The following is a 23,323-nucleotide window of genomic DNA, read 5'->3' on the forward strand; positions in this document are numbered from 1 at the left end:
AGGATGGTTATCAAACGTATGCAACTTAATTATACTAAATGGTAAGCTATTTGCCAGTTTCAGTGTTCTTTGTTTTGCATTTTGGCATGTACATTTTTAAATCAAGTGCATGAAAATAAAAAATAATGAATTAAGCTTGGATATCTCTGTGCAGAAGAAGAATCAAAACTAGCCCCTACACTTGAGATGCAAATGCTCAAGCCCTTAGTTCCAAAACATCATGTTTCACGTCATAGCCAATACTGTAAGGGCCTTTATTATTGTTATTAGTATGAATTATTAGGTGGCATTATTGTTTCATTTTTCATTCAGCATTTATTCCTGAAGTATATAAATGTATATTTATAGTTTACTTTTATTACACTGCCAACTAAATTTATTAAGTACTAGGAAAGTACATGACAATTATGAAATTAGTTATATTACCTCTAATTTACTCAAGTTATTTAAAACCAAAGATAATATAGTACTTTGATTTTTTTTTTTAACAATAAAAAACACTATTATAGGAGTAATTGTGGTGCGATGAACACCAGATAAGCATCAGTGCCAGTGATCATTTGGATAATGTTCACATGCCTAAATATAACTATACTATATAGAAGAATCTATATACCAGCAAAGATAAATTTCTTAGCAAATGCATAGAGCTCATAGAATTCAAAAGAAAGTCAAGTGGCTTTACTGTCATTTCATCCATATGAAGCTGGTACAGTAAACAGTGAAGGCCTACACAGGACTACATAAAGCACACATGTGCAAGCTGTATAGGACAGTATGATATTTACTGAAAGAGGACAACAACAGGCACAGTAAGAGGCAATGCAGTGCTGAACAGCATACAGTTCTGGTGTGGGTTAAGTGTCAGGTAACAGTGCAAAAATAAAATAATAAAAAGAATAAGAAGTGCTGTAAATGTAATGGATTGACATAGCAGTTACTGGGGTATCAGCCAGGTAGAAAGTATAGAACTGATAAATAAGAATGATTAATTTAAATAAATAAATCAATGTATTGCAAAAAAAAAAGAAGCAAAAATTAATGGTCAGTTCAGTATTTTATTTCAAAAATATTCATATTTTTATTCTAACGTTTTAATTTCTGAAGCATTTAGTTTGTTGATAGATAGATAGATAGATAGATAGATAGATAGATAGATAGATAGATAGATAGATAGATAGATAGATAGATAGATAGATAGATAGATGTGTAAAAAGGTGAATTTTACATTTAGGGGTTGTTTTTTTGGGGGGAAATCAAATTATTAGTAATAATTACAATTCTAATTCAACTGTTTTCCGATATTTCTTTATTAGATAGATTAGATTAGATTAGATTAGATTAGATTAGATTAGATTAGATTAGATTAGTGTGTCCCCGGAGGTGGAAAGCAGACTTTTATTTTGTAAGACCGTTCATGTTGTAAGAACGGGAAAACAAAATACCGGAAGTTGTGCTGTTACCGTTGCTTCCGGTGCACCCTAACAAACTCCGCCCCCTCTGAGGTTTGCAAGAAGTTGGCAGTATTAAACATCTCCTCCAGAGCTAGGTGCAGGTCTCGGGTTCTTCTGTGGGACAGCTGGTTATCTGAAAGGTTTAATGACTACAGGGAGCAAAATTACAGCGACATGTCGGACCCGAGTGGACAAAAAGTGTGTTCAGCGGTGAGGAGAGCCGGCTGCTTCTTCGCTCTCTATCTTGTCCTGGTTTTTGTCTCCTCTGTCAGCTGTCGTTCTGTCGAGGCTCAGAGCAGCGCAGCGGAGGAACCGGAGACCTATAACACTTACTACAATTATGTGGAGCTCACCCGTCGTCTGAAAGCTCTGGCCCAGAGATATCCACACATCGCCAATTTAAGCAGCATCGGACAGTCGGTCGAAGGAAGGGAGTTATGGGTGATGCGGATCACCAAGGAGCCTTTAACCTATGTGCCAGGTAAACCCAAATTCAAATACGTGGGCAACATGCACGGGGATGAGACGATCTCACGTCAGGTGTTGGTTTATCTGATCGAGTATCTGCTGGGGAGGTATGGAGAAAATCAGCGGGTCATGGAGCTCGTCAACAACACGGATATTTATATCATGCCGAGCATGAACCCAGACGGCTTTGAAAAGTCGGTGGAGGGGGACTGTCTTGGCCAAGCCGGGGGCAGAAATAACGCCAAGAACATCGACCTGAACAGAAAATTTCCGGACCAGTTCATTCAGATTAACGTGAATGAAGCCGATATCCCCGAAAACACAGCCATGATGAAGTGGATTCTGGACAACAAGTAAGCAGCCAGCAACCTCACCCAGCTGTTGCTCTCAAACAAAGTACTTACACATTCCTCCTGAGGAAATAAAGAGTCAGGGTTATGTTTCTACATGTATGAAGTGTAAGGCAAATCACAAAGCTAGTATATATTATAGACTTTGCTATATATAATATATAATATAGCAATTTCTGCACATTTGACAAGAATTTCGTTCCTAATGTATGTTTTCTGATGGAAGCACAGCATATATGATCAAGAATAATTATCAATAATAATGATCAATTTCAAATGGTTTCCAACTTCCTGTATGGTTGCACTGCAAAGAGTATAAATAGATGACATGTACACTGCACTGCGTCTGCACAGAGCCATACTGTATTTACTGTACTGTATTACTGTATTTAGTTTTGATAGTCTAAATCCAGAGCACTGAGCTCCCAGCTTGTAGAGACCAGATTCCAAACCTGTAGAGTCTGAGTCTAGTCCAGATTCCAAACCTGTAGAGTCTGAGTCTAGTCCAGATTCCAAACCTGTAGAGTCTGAGTCTAGTCCAGATTCCAAACCTGTAGAGTCTGAGTCTAGTCCAGATTCCAAACCTGTAGAGTCTGAGTCTAGTCCAGATTCCAAACCTGTGGAGTCTGAGTCTAGTCCAGAGTCCAAACCTGTGGAGTCTGAGTCTAGTCCAGAGTCCAAACCTGTGGAGTCTGAGTCTAGTCCAGAGTCCAAACCTGTGGAGTCTGAGTCTAGTCCAGAGTCCAAACCTGTGGAGTCTGAGTCTAGTCCAGAGTCCAAACCTGTGGAGTCTGAGTCTAGTCCAGAGTCCAAACCTGTGGAGTCTGAGTCTAGTCCAGAGTCCAAACCTGTGGAGTCTGAGTCTAGTCCAGAGTCCAAACCTGTGGAGTCTGAGTCTAGTCCAGAGTCCAAACCTGTGGAGTCTGAGTCTAGTCCAGAGTCCAAACCTGTGGAGTCTGAGTCTAGTCCAGAGTCCAAACCTGTGGAGTCTGAGTCTAGTCCAGAGTCCAAACCTGTGGAGTCTGAGTCTAGTCCAGAGTCCAAACCTGTGGAGTCTGAGTCTAGTCCAGAGTCCAAACCTGTGGAGTCTGAGTCTAGTCCAGAGTCCAAACCTGTGGAGTCTGAGTCTAGTCCAGAGTCCAAACCTGTGGAGTCTGAGTCTAGTCCAGAGTCCAAACCTGTGGAGTCTGAGTCTAGTCCAGAGTCCAAACCTGTGGAGTCTGAGTCTAGTCCAGAGTCCAAACCTGTGGAGTCTGAGTCTAGTCCAGAGTCCAAACCTGTGGAGTCTGAGTCTAGTCCAGAGTCCAAACCTGTGGAGTCTGAGTCTAGTCCAGAGTCCAAACCTGTGGAGTCTGAGTCTAGTCCAGAGTCCAAACCTGTGGAGTCTGAGTCTAGTCCAGAGTCCAAACCTGTGGAGTCTGAGTCTAGTCCAGAGTCCAAACCTGTGGAGTCTGAGTCTAGTCCAGAGTCCAAACCTGTGGAGTCTGAGTCTAGTCCAGAGTCCAAACCTGTGGAGTCTGAGTCTAGTCCAGATTCTCAGACTATAGGGCCTAATCCAAACGTCCATACTCAGTCAAATCCAAAACTCTAGTCAAATCCAAGTCAAATTCATACTATTCCATCTTTTAACATTAACAACCCATGTTAATCCTCTAAAATTGATGTCATGGTTCCATTAGTGTAACCAGATGTTTTTAATGAAAACATTTTAACTCATCTTTATATATAGTACACTGATATTTTTCTTTCTATATAGTTACTTAAGTCCAAGAGTCAAGTCAGACGTCAAGTTGTCTAGACTTCAATTCAATTTGCAAGTTAGATGCATCTCATGTATAGCGACCCCTCATTGACGGGCCAGTTTAAAAGTCTGTTATCATTGTTTCAGGTTTGTCTTGTCTGGAAATTTGCATGGTGGAACCGTAGTGGCCAGTTACCCGTTTGATGACTCAACCTGGCACACCGCCACTGGCGTCTACAGCAGCTCACCCGACGATGCACTCTTCCGCTACCTAGCTCAAGTTTATGCCAAGAATCACCCCATCATGAAGACAGGAGAGCCCAAGTGTGATGGAGAACCTGATGAGACTTTCAAGGATGGCATCACTAATGGTGCGCATTGGTACGACGTCCCAGGTAACTCAGATCATTTGCTTTGTCATTCAGCTTGTTTAAAAATTTTACTTGGGGTTTAACAGCATCTCAAAGAAGTTTATATTTTCCCCTCAAAAAAATAAAGCCCTCAGGTGTTACTATAGCCCATTTTCTTACTCGTGACTGAAAGTGAAAGAGCAGAATGATTTGGTTTTGACCAGAATTTTCTTGTCATCTGTATTTAAAAAAAAAAAAAAAAACCCTCAGTATATTGTTTTACCAAAACAGTGTTTTGTTTAGGCTGCTTTCTGTCCTTGCCTTGGCATCAGCCTGTAAAGATTATGTAGTGAGGGTTTGATCAATGCAGACATGTGGTCAGTCTGACTAACGTCTAAAGTCTTGCTAGTTAAATGTCCTTAATGCATAGCAACTTTCCACAAAAAACAGACTTAAATACAAACAAAAAAGTTTATGATCAGTGTGATATTCCTGCGTCTTCATCATCAAAACAGAGAACATGACAGCAGGTTTAAAATGTTTAACTGACCTGATTAAAAAAAAGGTATCAGTAAGGAGGCATAACCTTTTTTATCAGTACGCTGCCATTCCTTTGTAAACTTTTGGCACAGTTCTTTCCACATTCTTCTTCCACACTTTCCTCCAAAGCTGGTAGAATAACTTTCAAAGATCTAGGGCAAATAATGTCATTGCCAAGAGCTATATAGCGGAGAGGGCATATCTGGATATCATGAAAGCGCTGAGCAGTCTCACCCATAAGACCTGAAATTAGCAGCTCTGCCATAAACTAGGCAAGTCTTTGTCTCACTGGTGTTCATCATCCTTTACTGTATTTCTAGACATGTTGAAACAGGAGCTGATGCCCTGGATATGTTTTTAGCTAGTGGAGAAATCATTTCTTCTCAAGCACTGACAAGAATTACTGACCTTTTTATTAAACCATCTTTATTCTTCACACTTCAGAGGTTTTTGCATAATGTATTATTAGCTCTACCTGAAACCAGTAGTTGGTAATCCAAAAACCTGTATTTCTGGCAGAGATGTAGCGCCCTGCTGTGTCCTGATACCTTTCTCTATAAGCCAGTGCTACGTCAGTGTAAAGCCAGCATAGTCAGACCATCACATCACTCTCAGCACAGCAACCTGAGCTGCATTGTGTCCTGAAATCTGAACCAATAGACACCTTGCACCTGAAGAGAGTTTCTTTGAATACTTCTGGCACCAGGATGTTGTTCTTCTGGAGCTGATGGGGCATAGAAATGATTCCAGGTGTGTAGTTTAAAACCTGGCACAACATGTACAGATCTGTCTGGCATGGCTATTGATCAAATTGAGATGTAGAGCACTTACAGACTGGTACACAGCCCAGTTATGATACTTCATGCTGTGAGACATATTTATATCCATAACAGAACACATTTCAGTAAAGGAAACAGCTTCATGGATCAGGCAAAATCATTTGTGCATTGTCTATCATGTGTAGAGCCTGCTTTTGCTCTTAAAATAGCATCAGTACTTTGTTTGATGTATGAAAGATTTCCTTTGAGATTCTGGTCCTTGTTGTCATGATAGCATCACGCAGGTCCTGCAGTTCAGGTGCTATTTCATACTGCGAGTCTCCTGTTCTTCCGCATCCCAAAGGTGCTCTACTGCATTCAGATCCGGTGACTGGGAAGTCCAGTGAAGAACACTGAACTCACTGTGATGTTCATGAAACCAGTTTGAGATTTTTGTGACATGTTGCATTAGTAGCCATTAGAAGATAGTAAATTGTTACTATGAAGAAATTCACATGTTTAGCAACAATACTCACAAAGGTTGTGGCATTCAAGTAATATTTGATTGGTATTAACGTGTGCCCAGAAAACATTCCCCACACCATTACACCACCTCCACCAGCCTGGACTGTCCACACAAGGCAGGTTGTGTCCATGGATTCATGCTGCCGGTGCCAAATTCTGACTCTACCATCTGTTTGCCTCAGAAGAAATGGAGATTCATCAGACCAGGCTACATTTTCCCAGTCCTCAGCTGTCCATTTTGGCAAGCATGTGCCCACAGCAGCCTGAGCTTTCCGGGATGGAATGCTGTGTGGTCTTTTGCATTTATTTGCGCTGTAACAGACGCATCAATGTTTTCAGTTGTGATTCCTTGTGTTGCGTTTTCTGCTTTTCAGTGAATAGCTCAGCTTTTCCGTCTGTATTTTTACATTTGCCGGCTGAACAGGCTCATTCTAGGAGGCACCCAGTACAAGAACCGGTTGAAAAGAATGTCGTTAACAAAGACCATGTAGCATGTACAGTACAATGACCCAGGGTCAGAGAATCAGCCTCAGTTACTTCCTGGTATGAGAATGATTTTAATGACACTGCTAACTGTGCAGCACGCGTTTCATGTGAGTTTTCACAAGCCTAAAGGCATAGCATAACGAACATGGAAATGATATCATGTAGTGCTGCCGGCTGAGCCAAGCTTAATTTGTTTGAAGGAATATAAGACTGTGACGCAGAGCACTGTGTGTATCCTTGTCACACAAGGATTCAGTGTGATGACGTAATGCAAGCATCAGGAGACTTGAGATGTGTGCTCTGCACACGCATATTGACATTTAAATGTTTGTTCTGTTTCTCAACAATCTCTCATGTAGATCAGAGTTTAACACACCTAGTGAACTCCTTTACATTTTATTTTCATATGCACAGTCCCATCCAGCTCATGCTGGCTTTACTTAGCCTGTATAGTTCTTGAACACAGAGAGTGTGTGTGTTTTCTTCTGGAAAACATAATGTCATTTAGCTTATTATTAACTGGATATGCTCTAAGACTACAGAATGAAGTTATGAAGTAATAAAATGTCAGCACAAGTTCACTGGCCTATAAATGGAAAACTGAATATACAGGAAATCCTAAAGCAGAACTAACCCTAACCCCTTTGTGGCTTATTCACAGTAACACTGACATGGTCACGTTAGGCTTTTAATATTAATCTCAAAAACGTTTAAAACAGGATATTTAAAGTAGCAGACCAGAATAGAGTCTAGTTTATTTTATGTCACTTTGTGACTGATTAATCCTGGGTTATTGCTGGGTGTGTGTTTTTATTAGGTAAAACACAGGTTTTATTAGGGAGAACAGAGCGTTCAACCATCACCCATGTTCACTTGAGATATGCAAGTCAGGTCTGAGAGTGGGTTCAGTTTGAGGGTCGGCTTAGAGGAACTTGGAAAGACTAACTAGGAAGTGGTGAAGTCATATGTGTGTGCATTTTTTTTTCTTTTTTCAGACTCAGTGTTTCCTTGTAGGATTGATGCAATATATAATAATGTGCAAGTTCACTGGAGCGAAAGATGAGGGATTTTTCCCTGTACACTGATTCAGATACTGAAGGGTAAATAATAACAGTATTGAGGACATTATATTGAGCTCTTGCACATAAAGTCATAAGATAAAGTATGCTTAATAGTACTGAGTAATCATCTGGTTTTAGATATGAATCATATCAAATCCCGCTGTGAAAGCTCAGAATTCATAACAGTGATATTTGATATGTAATGACGTAGTCTAATTTCTTCTCTCGCAGATAATTGGATGTAAACCCAGTAGTTTTATGGAGTAACGCTGCATATTTTATGGAGAAATCTGCACCATTATAGCTTAATAGCTATAATAATAATAGCATTATTAACATAATATATAACATTTTATATATATATATATATATATATATATATAAAATATGCAGCGTTACTCCATAAAACTACTGGGTTTACATCCAATTATCTGCGAGAGAAGAAATTAGACTACGTCATTACATGTGCAAGAGCTCAATATAATGTCCTCAATACTGTTATTATTTACCCTTCAGTATCTGAATCAGTGTACAGGGAAAAATCCCTTCCCAGCTCTTCGTGTCCTTGCAGATTTTTAGGCCAGAATGAAGAATGATGCTTAATTTGTGGTCGGTTTTTCTGTTAGGCATCACTTGTTCTACATATTTTCTCTCGTTGAAGGGTATTCTTAAGTAACACTTTACAGTTAATGGCATTATTTAACATGTTGGTTGACATGAATTTCAGCATTAATAAACAAGTTGAACAAAATATTAATGAAGTAACTAACTCTCTTGTTAGATTTTAAGAAATAATAATAAACCAAAGACACTAAATCATCAGTGGCCATACCATTATGGATTTTCCATGTCTGGAGGGTCCAGTGCTGGATATTTTTCATGGATGTAAAAAAAAAACAACAACTCATACCTGAGGCTTGAAGAGAAAGTTTACCTCTGAAGACCAGCATTCAGTAAATTCCCAACATTCAGGAACATGCTGGAGTTTGTTTTGCTTCTTTGATTAGAGTCTGGTTTTAGTCAGAGACTGAATAAACAGTCAGTGCTGGTAACATCTAAACAGAATTCAGCGAATGCTTGTGTTAAAATGCTTTATAAATTTAACATTAAGGAATAATGCCTCACAGGCTGTGCTGCTAATCATCAACAAGGCAGTGTGATGCAGGCTGGCATGAAAAGGCATAAGGTTTTATTCCGCTTAGTCCACAGCATTTTGTTAGCACTAAGTTGTATTTATTTACATATTTGATCTATTTCTCACGAATCAAATCAGCTTTGGTTATTAATTGTGAATGGTATAGCAGTATCAGTGTCTCTGTATTAAAAATCAAGAAAGACTGAAGACTTTTACCTCTGACTTTTACACAGCACTGATGCTGGAGACTCCTTCAACATTTCCTTACAGAAATCTTCACCATATTTACTATTAGACAGAGTTTGTCTGTCATACAAGTCCTTGTGAAAGATAAAATGATAATATACCATATCATATGAGTTAATGTATGTGATTTGCTTTGCAGCCAGCATCACTGACAGAGCTGCTGTCCAAAAATAAAGCTACAATTTCCCAGTAAATAATTCAACAGTGCTGTGGTAACCAGTTTATCGATATTAAAGTTTATTATTTGTTACTGTAAGATAGTTCAGTAAATAATTTGGTTGGCATGTATGAGGTTTGGTGCTTGGAGGCTTGATTCTCACCTCCGTCCTGTACTTCGGTTTCCTCTCACAGTCCAAAGATGTGTGATAGGCTGATTTGAGCGTGTGAGTATGTGCGATTGTATGAGGTGATGTGTTGGCACCCTGTCCAAGGCGTCCCCTCCATTGTCTACAGCAAATAGATGGAGTGATTTTTTTTTGTTAACTTTTTTCTTTTTATAATAAACACCATGATCACAAATAAGCTTTAGAGATTTTGACACTCTATGGCCCCTTTTTGTGACAGTCCTCTAGACATTGATCTATATCTTTAGTTTGTCGTATATTTCAGTTTTTAAACCGCAATTCTAGATGCTTATAACTTACACTTGCAGGACTAGTGAGAGGGAAGAGTGAAAAATCTTTGTCTGCAAGGAGTTGGGTTTCTTGTGTGTATTTAATGAGGTTTCAACTCCCATTGCCAAGGTAGTCCCTCACCCGAGGCATCCCATTTGAGAGAGGATTACTCACTGAACACTTTGTGGCTGAGTGCCATTGCATAATCTCACTGTTTACGGGCCGCAGGATGTGATCACTGAATGCTCTCACAGTTCTTTGTGCCATGATGGCACTTTTTAAATCCTATGAAAGTGGGCTAGGTGGTCTTGAATTCCCATTACTGCATGTGGTGACATCAGTCATATGTATATGTATGTGTATATGTATATGTATATATTTATCTATTGTATTTCCGAACAGGGGGAATGCAGGACTACAATTATTTAAAAGGGAATTGCTTGGAAATCACCATGGAGCTGAGCTGCTGCAAATATCCACTCGCTTCAGACTTAGCAAAAGAGTGGGAGAACAACCGAGAGTCTCTGCTGGCTTATATGGAGCAGGTTCGACATCATTTAAGCATCAAGTTTCATTTATCCTGCATATGAGTAACAAGATATCATGTGTATACGAGTGTCATATTCACTGACCTCGATCTCATTTCAGGTTCACATCGGCGTACGAGGTTTTGTCCGAGAAGCCAGAACCGGCGCTCCTCTTTCCGATGCAGTGATTTTTGTAGCGGGAATTAACCACAACATAACCACTGGCCACTTTGGTGACTATTTCAGACTGCTGCTGCCAGGAACCTACAATATCATGGCTTTAGCTTCTGGGTAAGCCATGATGTGGCATCAGACTGTCACAAGACTAGACATGTGATTTCTCTTCTTAGAGCTTTCGTTCAAGTTCCATTTTTGTTCTTCGTTGGTCATGATGTGTTGTAAATACTGAGTAATACTACTATGTCTAAGTAAATGCAAACATGTCTTAGGTATATAATAAATATCATAATATTATGCTGTGATATAGACTGAATATTATTGTGATGATCAACATATTTAGCATATTAGCAAAATATTACAACATATTTTGTGTAAATAGATCAAAACAGCTCATGAATATATGGAATGCGAATGTATAGTGTAGCTCTGTTCAAATACTTCCCTTAAAATGTTGTTCCTGTATTTGTCATACACTGTACACACAATGTGTTTTCCACTGAAAAAGTTAGTGTTTGCTTTCCTTGTGTTTTAGTTGCGTGCCGATGACCGTCCCTGGCGTGCAAGTAACTGAAGGCAAAGCTACAGAACTCAACTTCACACTAGCACTTCTCAGTAATGAGAGCGTCACCCACACAACCATGACTACTACTACACCCTCTACCATCCCTGTAACCACCAGTAGCAACTTCAGCACTCCCAGTCACGGTACAGGGACTACAGTCGTGCCTTTAAGCACCGCAGCTCCAGCGCCGCAGCCGCGGCAGCCTCAGGAGTTCCGCCATCACCACAACAGCGACATGGAGCTCTTCCTGCAGAGATTCAGCACCAAGTATCCCTCCATCACACGTCTCTACTCCATCGGCAAGTCCGCTCAGGGTCGTTTGCTTTGGGTCATGGAGATCTCTGATTACCCTGGCGAACACGAGGAAGGTGCTGTGGTTCTTCTTTCTAAATAATGTTAAATATGTATTAATACTTTCTCATGAAGTGTGTATCGACCAATTTGACGGTCTATATTGTATATTGAAACAATTTAATGCCTCCTTTAGGTGAGCCAGAGTTTAAGTATATTGCTAACATGCACGGCAACGAGGTGGTGGGACGAGAGCTGCTTCTAAATCTGATCGAGTACCTGTGCCATAACTACGGCAGCGACCCAGAGGTCACACGACTTGTCAACAACACTCGCATCCACATCATGCCCTCCATGAACCCAGATGGCTATGATATTGCACAAGAGGGTAAGGAATAGTTTAACACTCACTTTTTAACCTGAAAAATGAAAATGAAACATCTATACATACATATATGAACCATTATTTGATGCTCCCTACATAAATATGCCAGTAAATCAATGTAATAAAAAGGTGTGATCTTCCACAGGAGATGTCAGTGGCTACCAGGGGCGTAATAACAGTAACAACTACGACCTAAATCGCAATTTTCCTGACCAATTTCAAACCATTACTGAACCTAGACAGCCAGAGACTATAGCAGTGATGAACTGGGCTAAAAGCTACCCATTCGTGCTGTCAGCTAACCTGCACGGAGGTAGACATCAATTTCTTAAGTTTATCACGTTCCAGGACTCCATTATAGCTACAGTCTGTACACATGCACATTTGCTATTGTCTTTTTAGGCTCTCTGGTGGTAAATTATCCTTATGACGATGATCCAGAGGGCGTCAGTAGATACAGCAGCTCTCCAGATGATGCAGTGTTTAAAATGGTCGCCCTTGCTTACTCGCGGGTGAGTGTGAGCTATTCTTGGACTTATTCCCCATTTTCACAAGTACACTCATTAAAGGCTTTTCTTGTGTTTTAGGAAAATCCACTTATGTTTAAAGGACACCCTTGTAAAGATGTAAAAGAATACCCTGATGAGTACTTTAAGGATGGCATTACTAATGGAGCTGCTTGGTACAATGTGCCTGGTAAGTGGCTGAATACAGCGACATATTATGCATCAGAACCTTTTATATAGTTTAGGAACTATCCTAAACCAGAACTACACAGTCCTGAACTTGTGCATTTTCACTGAATGAGTCTTGATCCAAATAAAGGGTTGATTTTAGTTCTTTTGCTCATCACAGAACAGCAACTCACTGAATATTTGTATTTGAATATATCTTTTTAAATCATTTGCATATGAAACTCCCAGGAGATCAGCTTTCTGAAACCAGAAACCAACCCATCTAGAATCAACAACCATACCACCGAAATCACATCTTTCCTCATTCTGATTTATGATGAGAACATTAACCCAAGCTCCTAACCTGTATCTCCATGATTTTATGCAGATGCAGGTCAATTAGATACCTGCATGCTGCTGACACATGATTGGATGAATAAGCATGTGTTCCTATTAAAGTGGCCAGTGAGTGAACAAGTCATGCGAGACCTCACCATCCTGACAATTTACAGCACGCACATAGGAGGTTGAAACGAATGAAACGTTTTATGGCAAGGATGTTTTAGGCATTTAGGTATCTTTTTAAAGCAGCTGCATGCAGGAAGCACAGTTTCACACTTACTGATGCCTCTAATGGAGGCTGTAATAATGATCCACCTACAGTGAGGGCTTGCCACTTGTGAAATAAGCAAAAGAGTTTCAGAACGTTTTGTGCTTGTGGGGAAAAATGAACTTTAGAAACTGCATTTGATTAAACAGCGGCGCTCATGATAGCAAGGTCCACCACAGTAATTTCAGATGTTTCAGATGGTAAGTACCTACTGAGGACCAAGAATTCAGACTATTTCTGGAATAACTGCCCAGTAACTAATATCAGCCCTGATTCCTCCCATAAAAATCTGGAATGTTCTTGTCATCATGAAAAAGTTTTCTCTTTAGTCAAAACACACTACAATTTTTTCCACATTAGGACCAAAAAAAAAACAATATATACTTTATACACATATTTAGAATGAAACACAAACATACATGCATGGAGCTTTAAAAGGAAAGCCAGTTTTTCTTCAGCAATAACAATGCTTTGTGTTTTGTGTGTCTCTTCTAGGTGGTATGCAGGACTGGAACTATCTTAACACTAACTGCTTTGAGGTGACCATAGAGCTGGGCTGTGTGAAGTATCCTCCAGCACAGGAGCTGCCACAGTACTGGGAACACAACCGGAGATCTCTGCTGCAGTTTATTCACCAGGTGAATAATCTGTTTGTCACTCTCTCACTGTTTCTACAACTCTGGTCCCTTTTTACTCTTTTCTAAATGCATGAGAACGAAATATACTTTATTGTGAATTTAGACAATACAAAAAAAAATAATTCGATTGACAATTTAAACAGTTAAACAAAGACGAAAAGTTGTTGTCCTTCGGCTAATCGTTGTTCAGGGTCGCCATAGTGGATCATCTGATCTGGTTATTTTTTGTTTTTTGGCACTGGTTTTTATGCAAATGCCCTTCCTGATGCAAACCTGCCAGGCTAGGGACGATAAGTAAAAAGACGTCCACTGTAAAATATGTATTTTCACATTGTACTCAGTTATTGAAATGTAAAGCCATTGGAGCTAAGTTTCAGTCCTTAACAGCTATAGTGGACTGGGGAGGTACTGGGAGGTGTGCTACTTGTATCTAGTGTCCATCTTTCATGTTCATGATCTGTAGGTCCACAGAGGAGTGAAGGGAATGGTGACTGATAGTAAGGATGGGACCGGTATCCCCAATGCTACCATTACTGTAGAAGGGATCATCCACTCCATCACCACTAACAGAGTTGGAGATTACTGGCGTCTGCTTGTACCTGGAACATACCACCTAACTGCCTCGGCTCAAGGGTAAGCTACCTGACTTGAAAATGAATATAGATTTTACACGTCAGTGCACTGAATCAGAGGGTGTTGATTAGTTTGCTATAACAGCAACAGTGGCAATATTGCTAAGTGTAAGGCAAATCAAATACATTTGCTCTTGACTTATAGCAAATGCTCCACAGTAATTTAAGCCTAGTAATAAATAGATTTTTTTTTTAAATATATTGTTTAATGGAGAAAAATGTTGATGTAAGAAGGCTATTTAACATTTATGGAAGGAGTCACCACTTACTAACGGTCAGTAAGGATTTTGTGCTGCTTTCCAGGTTTTTCTGTAACATGACATGTTCTAATTTTATTAATTTTTTTTTATTTGACAGAGAGGGAAGTTACAAGAGAAGCTGATATACTGAAACTGATAAGCGGAACTAACGGTTAAAAAGATGCTGTGCTGTTAATTATTATTATTATAAATTATTACAGCAAATTGCTGTGCTTCATAAGGAATAAAACACACAGGGACGTGCTGTTATTGGAAAACAATCAAATTCTTGGTGACTTCATTAAATGATCACATAATCTTGAATATTTTCTTATTACAGCACAAGCCACTGTGTTTTATTGTTTATGTGATTTATTAGCCTTCATTATCTTTTAAATTAAGAATAACTGAAGTAATAGTAGAATAATAAAAATATTTTAACATAAAGAAAGGTTAAAAGGATATGACTGATTTTCTTTGGTCTATAGTATGGAGATATCATTTCCTGCTTCCTCTGTACTTAAACTTCCTTTTCCTGCAGCTCTCAGGTTTAGAAGTGGTAATACATACCGTGCTAATCATATTGCACCTAGGCTTTTGTGTGTAAGACGATTACCCTGACAGTACCTTTAAGTTTATCCTTAAAATCTTTCTTGTTACAGTGTCATGCCTAATAATTTGTATTCAGTGTAGCTCCACAGTGCTTTGCTCATCTTGAATAAAGTTTACTTTTTTTTAATCATTTTAATCCGTTTTCCTGAGATTGAAATAGATCAAATGAAATAATCTGACTGTAAATTGAAAGCTCTCTTATTCTCTTCACAATCTCTCCAGCTACAAGTCTGTCACCACGTACGCCACCGTGCCTGACGGTGACGCAGAGGTCGTGGACTTTAAGCTGACCCGCATACGGCGCGACACCAGCAGCCCTGACGCTCATCCAGACTCCAGCGAGTTCCAGAGCTTCATCAAGCAGCTCTCAGTGGGACCTGTACTGGACCAGCTCATCCAGAACACTGCCACCACAAGCAGCTTCCGCTATCGTGGCTACGAAGAGATGTCTGAGTTCCTGCGCAGCCTCAACCTCAACTTCCCAAATATCACCTCTCTACGCAGGTACTGGGCTCTTTCATCCACTTAGAATAGCCGACTGTATCCTAAAATCATATGAAGCATCAAAATCCACATTCCTGTCGACTTTCCTGTGCGATCAGTCATGGCAGTATGAACAAATGATGAGTCAAAAGTCTGACTTGTTGAGACAAGCCAGTAATAAAGCCTGTCCTGTTTGTCTAAAAAAAAAAAAAAAAACCCCACATCCTCTGCCAACTCCCTCTTTTAGGAGGATGAATATTATGTCTATAATGCAGCTGGTGATTAATGTTTCAGCTTCTCTGTCTCAGATAAGATCACAGAGTACTTAAAAATAAGGAGGACATGACCTCAGAGAAGATTCAGAATATGAAGTAAGCATATTTACAGCTGTTGCAGATTGTGCTAAGACAACATGTTTTGCAAGTCAGTTGCAAAATAACTGTTGAAGATGTGCTTAAGCAATCTGAGCAGCTGTTGGCAGTGGTGGTTTGTGTTCCTGTTTATACACTCAGATTTCACAGGTTCGTGACAATCTCTGGAACATGTCTGTGTGCCAGGTTTAGAATGTAGAACACAAATAACAGAGAAAGGAGGAATCCAAATGACTCCTCAGTCTGGTTTCATATTGTAACCAATGATTAGACAAGCATTCAGGGAGAGATGTGAAATTGGACTAAAACGGACAATAGTGGAAACTAAAAGTAAATAAGGACTCTAGACCTAATTGCTCTTTCTTGTAATTTCCCAGTCAGAATACAGGCCACTCTTTTCAACAGTTTCTTTTTCACAGACGCAGATTCAGAGCAGTGACCTTGTTTTCTTCTGTCTAGCCTTGGTCAGAGTGTGGAGTTCAGGACTATCTGGGCCCTTGAGATCTCCAACAACCCCGAGGTGCCTGAACCATCCGAGCCCAAGATCCGATTCGTGGCTGGCATCCATGGCAATGCTCCAGTGGGCACAGAGCTGCTGCTGGAGTTTGTTACTTACCTGTGTATCAACTATGGAAAAAATGCTGCTATTACAAGGGTGAGACTGTCTCATCTTGCCTTGTCTATGCTTAAAAATGACAACTTTTAACATTAATAGGCAGCCTCAACTAGGTCAGTTCACACAATTACACCAGACTGACCCATGGGTATTTACTGAAGAGGTGAAAAACAGCAAAATGTCAGTATCTTGACTGTAATATATTTTTTTGGTCTGCCCTATTTTTAATATCATGAGATACCTTCTAGCAGGACAAACTTTGAAAGACAATTCTTCTTTTGTAAGACAGCCCCAGGAAAATGTTGTATCTGGACCTGAAATGAAATAGCTATTAAAACTGATATGGGAATAAACTTAAATTCAAACACTAAATAATTTTCTTCAACATTTATAATGTTTATATTGTACAGTATAACATTGTGATCTAATCATACTGACTACTTTTGACATTTCTGTCACTCTCTCTTTTCCCCCTTAGTTAATCAACGAGACAAGAATTGTTATCCTTCCTTCCATTAACCCGGATGGTCGTGAGCTCGCTAAAGAAAGAGAGTGCTCCTCCTCTGTGGGTATGACCAATGCAAATGGCAAAGACCTCGACACTGATTTCTTTGGTAAGCATTTGTGAAAAATCTCACACACTTTAATTGTGAGCAAACAGCCAGGTAGACCAGCTTTTACTGCAAATACAGCAAACCTACTAAAAGTCTATTGTACTGTGTGTCTGTGTGAACATGCTTGTCTGGATTCTCCAGTTTTCTCCCACCTCCTCCTAAGTACATACTCATAGATTGGCTATGCTAAATTGCCCGTAGGTATGTGTATGAGTATGTGAATGTGTGTTTGATGCCCTGTGATGGAATGGTGTCCCAGCTAGCCCGTATTCTTAGGCTCAGCATCCACCGTGACCAAATCAGGAAACCACAGTGTGGAAATTTCTTGCTATCTGTACATTACATAGTTTATAGTTCTAAGCAGTAGAGTCAATTCATGCATTTTTGGAACTGCTTTTCCTAAGCAGGGTTACAGAGCACCCAGGGAACTCACACTCTCACACACACACACACCGACACACACCGACACACACCCACACACACCCACACACACCCATGCACACTAATTTAGAGATTCCAATGTGCCTGCCACACGTCTTTGAACTGATGGAGGAAACCGGAGTATGCAGAGCAAGCGCCTGAAGCAGAACATGCAAACATGTCAGAGCTGTGAGGAAAACATGCTAACCACTCAGCCAACCAGCTATATGTTATGTTCACAGTGTAGATTTATTAAGATTTAGGTAATAGTAATGTGTATAGAATAGAGAATAATGTGGATTTGGTGTTTTATAGGTAATGCATCGCAGCGCTCCACAGAAGCTCAGCCTGAGACTCGTGCAGTGATGGATCTGATACAGGAGAAGGGCTTCACTCTGTCAGTGGCACTGGACGGGGGCTCTGTACTGGTTACCTACCCCTATGACAAACCAGTTCAACCAGGTCTCCTTTCTCTCTTCTTAGATGGCAGCTTTTTGGTGGTAGCTTATAGACAAGGGTTTTTAATTTTGCTGTGTATTTTCAGTTGAAAATGAAAGCACCTTGAGGTATTTGGCTACCGTGTATGCCAACAATCATCCTACAATGCATTTAGGAGACACCGGATGCCCAAACAATGGTCAGAGTATGTGAACTATTTTTTTTTATTGCTTTTTACACTGTAAAGAAAATTCATTTGAATTTTGTTGAATCAAATTCATTTTAATTATGGAACACAAAGTGATGAGCAGCTGTCATGTACCTGAGAGCTTATACTAAAGTTCTCTAGATTTACATATACAATCACTCTCTCAATGTCTCATTTTATTTCAGTGGGAAACATCCCTGATGGCGTGTTGCGGGCAGCAGAGAAACACAGTCACATGGGCAGCATGAAGGTAAATTAAACTGTAGCCATTTTAGAAATTATGGACCTTCTCTAATTTACTTCCATGTATGACAGTGGATATGACAGTGGATGTCATAACCCATATATAAATAAATAAAATCCCCATAGAATAAATCACTGACGGAATAAAAGTTAAAAACAACTGTGCTTGACAAAGTATGGTCTAGGCTAGAGGCTAGATCAACAAGATCAACAAGGCTAGAAGTTATAATTTGGTTATATCGGCCTACCTGGCCATATATATATACACACACACACACACACACACCTCTGGAAAAAGAACACTGCCCTATTGAAAACCTCTGGAATGTCATCAAAAGGAAGATAAGCTGTTTGCTTTTTTTGCAAAAAGAGTGGTATAAAGTTCCCCAACAGCAATGTGAGAAACTGGTTGAGATCATGGAGCCAAAACGCATGCAAATCGGGGTTATTCCACCAAATACTGATTTCTTAATGTTATTTAGCCAAAGCATTAACACAATTTGTAATATATATATATTTATTTTATTTATTTATTTATTTTTATGTAAGGAGGTTTAGCTGTTAAAATCTTGAGACTTTGTGCAAGTCCAGCTGAGAGGGCGGGCATTTCACACAGTCTATGATACATTTCCTGGTTTTTCCTGGCTACAGGCAGGAAACTGCTTATCAGTGTTTCCTGGTTGGAGTTGTTTGATTGGTGCACCCACAACCAGAACAATGGCAGTGTGACACAGCACACTACTTCAATCTCATGCAACTTTGCCAACTGACTCAGTTTTCTCATAGTCAACACCTGGGCATGACTGAGGGTTCACATGTTCACATGGTATCTAAGATGTTATGGAAGAGTTCCAAAAAAAACTGTGTACTGACCACCAAGTTCTTGCTCATAAGGAATTCATAAAATGTCCCTTGTACTGACCAAACTTTTACTGAAATATTTAATATATTTCTGTTCAGTTTGTTTCTGTTTAACTTGTTGATGCCTAATTGCTATTTGGTTGAATTACAGGACTTCAGTGTGGACTTTGGTCACTGTCCTGAGATTACAGTATACGCCAGTTGTTGCCTATTCCCCTCAGCTGATCATCTGCCCACCCTTTGGACTGAGAACAGGAAGTCTCTACTCAGCATGCTGGTAGAGGTTAGTATTTTTTACCTTTTGGTAACCCATTGCTCTGTCTCTAAACATCATACATGGCCCCTGCTTTACAATCTTACATACTGCCTGTTCTCTATATGGCCAAGTGGACAGATAAAAAAAAAAAGCACGTCATTCTTTGTTTAGACTGTAATCCTAAATTTCATACTATTTTTTTTTGTAGGTGCACAAAGGAGTTCGTGGAATCGTAAAGGACAAGAGTGGCAAGACCATAGCGGGGGCAATGATTGTGCTGAATGGTGGAGTGCGAGTGTTCACCAGCGAGGGAGGTTACTTCCATGCTTTGCTGGCTCCAGGATCACACAGCATTGAAGCAGTAGCAGAGGGATACCAACAGCAGCGGCAGAAGGTTTGAGAATTCTCATAAAAATTAGGAGAGCATTGATTTGATATCGTGATTTACATATTTTCCTCTCTTTTTGACTGAGAATGCATGAGGTATTGATTGACAAGACATAAATCTTGCATGAATCATGATTGTTCTGTGTCTTAGCAAAGATGTAAAGATGTCAGTTATTCGAGATCATATCAGTATTGAGCGTGTGCTGGTGTGTGTGTGTGTGTGCTGGTGTGTGTGGGTTTCGGTCATGCTCATTGAAACTCATCAAGTTTCATGACATTTACATTTTACCTGATTCCGTGCTTCAGTAAATTACAGGCTGAAATATAGCTCATGTTCTGTTTAGATTACTGACATACACTGAAAAACAAGGCATGGATATTATTTATGACTTGCTTATGGCCATGCGAAGCATGCAGCAGAAATAGAAATAGAAAAATGTGTCCCATGTGTGTCAAAATCTCATGCTGCATACAGTATCATGCATTTTGTGTCTGATACCTGGGTTTAAATCCTGCTTCCTCATTTAACGGAGATATTGAATTACTGCAGGACAGTACACTGGAAATGGAATGCAGAAAACTTTTGACTAGCAAGCTGAATTCAACCAGCTGCCCATCCAGATGTCCTAATGCATTATTATGAAAACAAAAACAAAGCATCCATTCTGAGCGCACACAAATATGTCTACGTAAATTGATATAATTTCTGTAACTAGCGCCTCGTTGTTTTGCTTTTGCCTTCTCCAGGTGATTGTCTCATCATACGAGGCAGCGGTCTCCATCGTTATTGAGTTTGATATGGACAACCGCATCTTCGGTTTACCGCGAGAGTTAGTGGTGGCATCTGCAGGTAAGATGCAAATGCTGAGGGATAATTGATGAAAGTATATGAAAAACATATTTGGAGGCAACATACTGGAACACTCAAAAGGTGCTTTGCATGTGGTTGCATCTGCTGTTTCATATCCTGGTGGTGTTTTTCTGTCTCAGCTGCAGCTATGACAGCTCTAGCTATCACTGCCTGCATCATCTGGTGCGTGTGCTCAGTCAAGTCCAACAGGCAGAAGGACGGCTTCCACCGTCTGCGCCAGCACAGGGACGAATATGAAGACGAGATCCGGCTCACCTCCATGGGCTCCAAGAAATCTCTGCTGAGTCACGAGTTCCAGGACGAGAGTGAAAGCGATGAAGACACTCTGTACGCCAACAAACTCTGATATTTATCTCACCTACAATACTCGCGTCCTACATTGCCACCCTACTGGAGTCTCTGAGAGAGACAGAAGATCAAGGTTTATCGGGTGTCGGTCCGAACCAGCAGGGGGTGCTATGCTCACAGGCCCGTCTGCCCAGACTGCCATGAAATCCATCCCAGGATGCACTTTACTGGCCTAGTGAGATCGGTTGACTGTTTCACACGTTTATGTATGCAACCTTACAATCTGCGCTCAACCAACATGCTATTTATTTGAGGCTAAATTATACTTGTTTATAGTGTGGAAATATTCTGCACCTCTCTTCCAGTCAGTACATCACTAACTCAGTTGCCCACATGAATAGAAACTCAGCAGGATTACTAAACACAGTGCCTTGTTTGATTAGCCTGAGCCATTGCTGCCTGTTGGATATCACTAGGGTGTGAAGATCAGTGTAATGTGTGTAAGCTGAGTTCTCCTCTTGGAAGCTCTCTGTGTTTGGGTCTTAATCAGGAGTTTAATTAATATTCCTTTTATTTTTAATCACACTATCCCACACAGTACGTGACAAAGTATGTGCGTAAATGGTCTTTAGAGGAGAAGTGCTGCTTATGATTTCTAATACTGAGATCACTTCTGGGTAAATGTGTGCCTCAAAACTTCAATGCTGAGATTCTTTAGAAACTTTTTTTTTTTAAAAACATTTCAGCGGCTATACTTTTATAGTGCTTTTCTACCGGATAGTGCAGTATGGTAAATAATCTGACGCTATAGACTGTCAAGGTTTTTATTTCAGGGTTAGCTGTACAGTAATTCAATCTGACCCTTCTTTCTAGAGTAGCTGGTGAATCCAGCCGTTTGTTAAAACTGATTTGTCATTCGATTCAGAAAACCTGCTAATATTTAGGTGCCGTTAATTTTACTGTTGGATGTGTGTTAGTTTTAGTTGAAGTATTTTTATTTGGGTCATGCACCCATGGTAATGATGTCTTGTAGCATTGTGTTTAGTGCACTATATGAAAGGAATGAAATATGGATCCAGTTCCTGAATCTAAGTGTTTTATTCCTCTTATACCAGCCGCCAGTTTGCCAAAAAAAATTTCTTACTATTCTTACTTTATTAATGAACGACACATTAACTGTTTATTGTTCTGTTTAATATTGTGGAACATCCACTACACAAGGTATTCAAAACTGTTCTTGTTAACATTTCATTATAGCAGTCTCTCCTTCAACAGTTTATTTTCCTAAATAGTCAGAATCAAGAATTCAGTCACCACTATGGTGTAATCATTTTGTTGAGTGTCATTTTCACCAAGTGAAACCATGCAACCGTAAAGGGTTTCTAATGAAATCTTCTCTGGTCTTGACTGAGACTCGAGAGAAGTCCTACTACATCATCCATGTGTACTGTTATGTACTGTCCTGTGGGAAAGCACTATTAGTTAGCCAAGTTTCCAGAGTCTGTTATCACTTTCTTGATCATTTCATATTGTGGCATATAATATTCAATTACAGTGGTATGAATGTTTGGCTTGCCAAGTAATTATTTTCCCACATAGATTGTACAAAATGTTGGATATGTGTACATATCTGTAGATCATTAATATATTAAACCTCATCTGAACAGTTTATCCAGCCACAGCCACAATGTGTGTTGTTAACCTTTTAGTTTTGAAATAATCCAGATGTTTGAGACCAAATGAGGATGTAAACATATTTTCACATTTATAATCGATCTTAAAAAAGCTTGCTCACTAAAGCTTCGTTTGTTTGTTCAGATTATTCTCACGTTAATTCTTTTCCAATCTGGGTTTTTACCGGTGCTTGTGTAAATGAAATATTTTAAAATCACTCAAATGATAAATTTATTTAAATTTAGTAACAATAATCTATGGTTTTCACCAAACCAAATAATCACTTGGACACTTTTCTCTACCTGAAAGTGGCTTTGCGATATCACTTACTGCCAGATAACATCCAGTGATTATGAAATGCCCTTCAAATTCCACATTTCTACTGACTTATGCAGAATTTAATAAAAAACAAAGCACAGGCAAAATAATGGATATTAGCCATGTATGTCAGTGTTTCATAGTTTAAGTAATCAGGGTAACCTTTTTCCTTGAACTGTCTCTATCGTTGTAATTTA

General features: G+C 39.6%; 1 protein-coding gene across 1 annotated transcript; it reads left to right on the top strand.

Annotated features, from left to right (window-relative positions):
- Nucleotides 1-1,489: 1,489 nt before the first annotated feature.
- On the top strand, nucleotides 1,490-23,323 carry cpda (carboxypeptidase D, a). Its single transcript, XM_058414497.1, has 21 exons — nucleotides 1,490-2,275; nucleotides 4,161-4,408; nucleotides 10,131-10,273; nucleotides 10,377-10,546; nucleotides 10,968-11,365; nucleotides 11,485-11,676; nucleotides 11,819-11,986; nucleotides 12,076-12,185; nucleotides 12,261-12,369; nucleotides 13,453-13,595; nucleotides 14,059-14,228; nucleotides 15,301-15,582; nucleotides 16,392-16,587; nucleotides 17,027-17,162; nucleotides 17,898-18,044; nucleotides 18,127-18,225; nucleotides 18,414-18,478; nucleotides 19,484-19,615; nucleotides 19,797-19,982; nucleotides 20,723-20,825; nucleotides 20,966-23,323. Exons 1-21 carry the CDS (start codon nucleotides 1,629-1,631, stop codon nucleotides 21,190-21,192), a joined length of 4,071 nt encoding a protein of 1,356 aa, XP_058270480.1. The 5' UTR covers nucleotides 1,490-1,628; the 3' UTR covers nucleotides 21,193-23,323.

This window comes from Hemibagrus wyckioides, linkage group LG17, assembly GCF_019097595.1.
Source record: "Hemibagrus wyckioides isolate EC202008001 linkage group LG17, SWU_Hwy_1.0, whole genome shotgun sequence".
NCBI lineage: Eukaryota > Metazoa > Chordata > Actinopteri > Siluriformes > Bagridae > Hemibagrus > Hemibagrus wyckioides.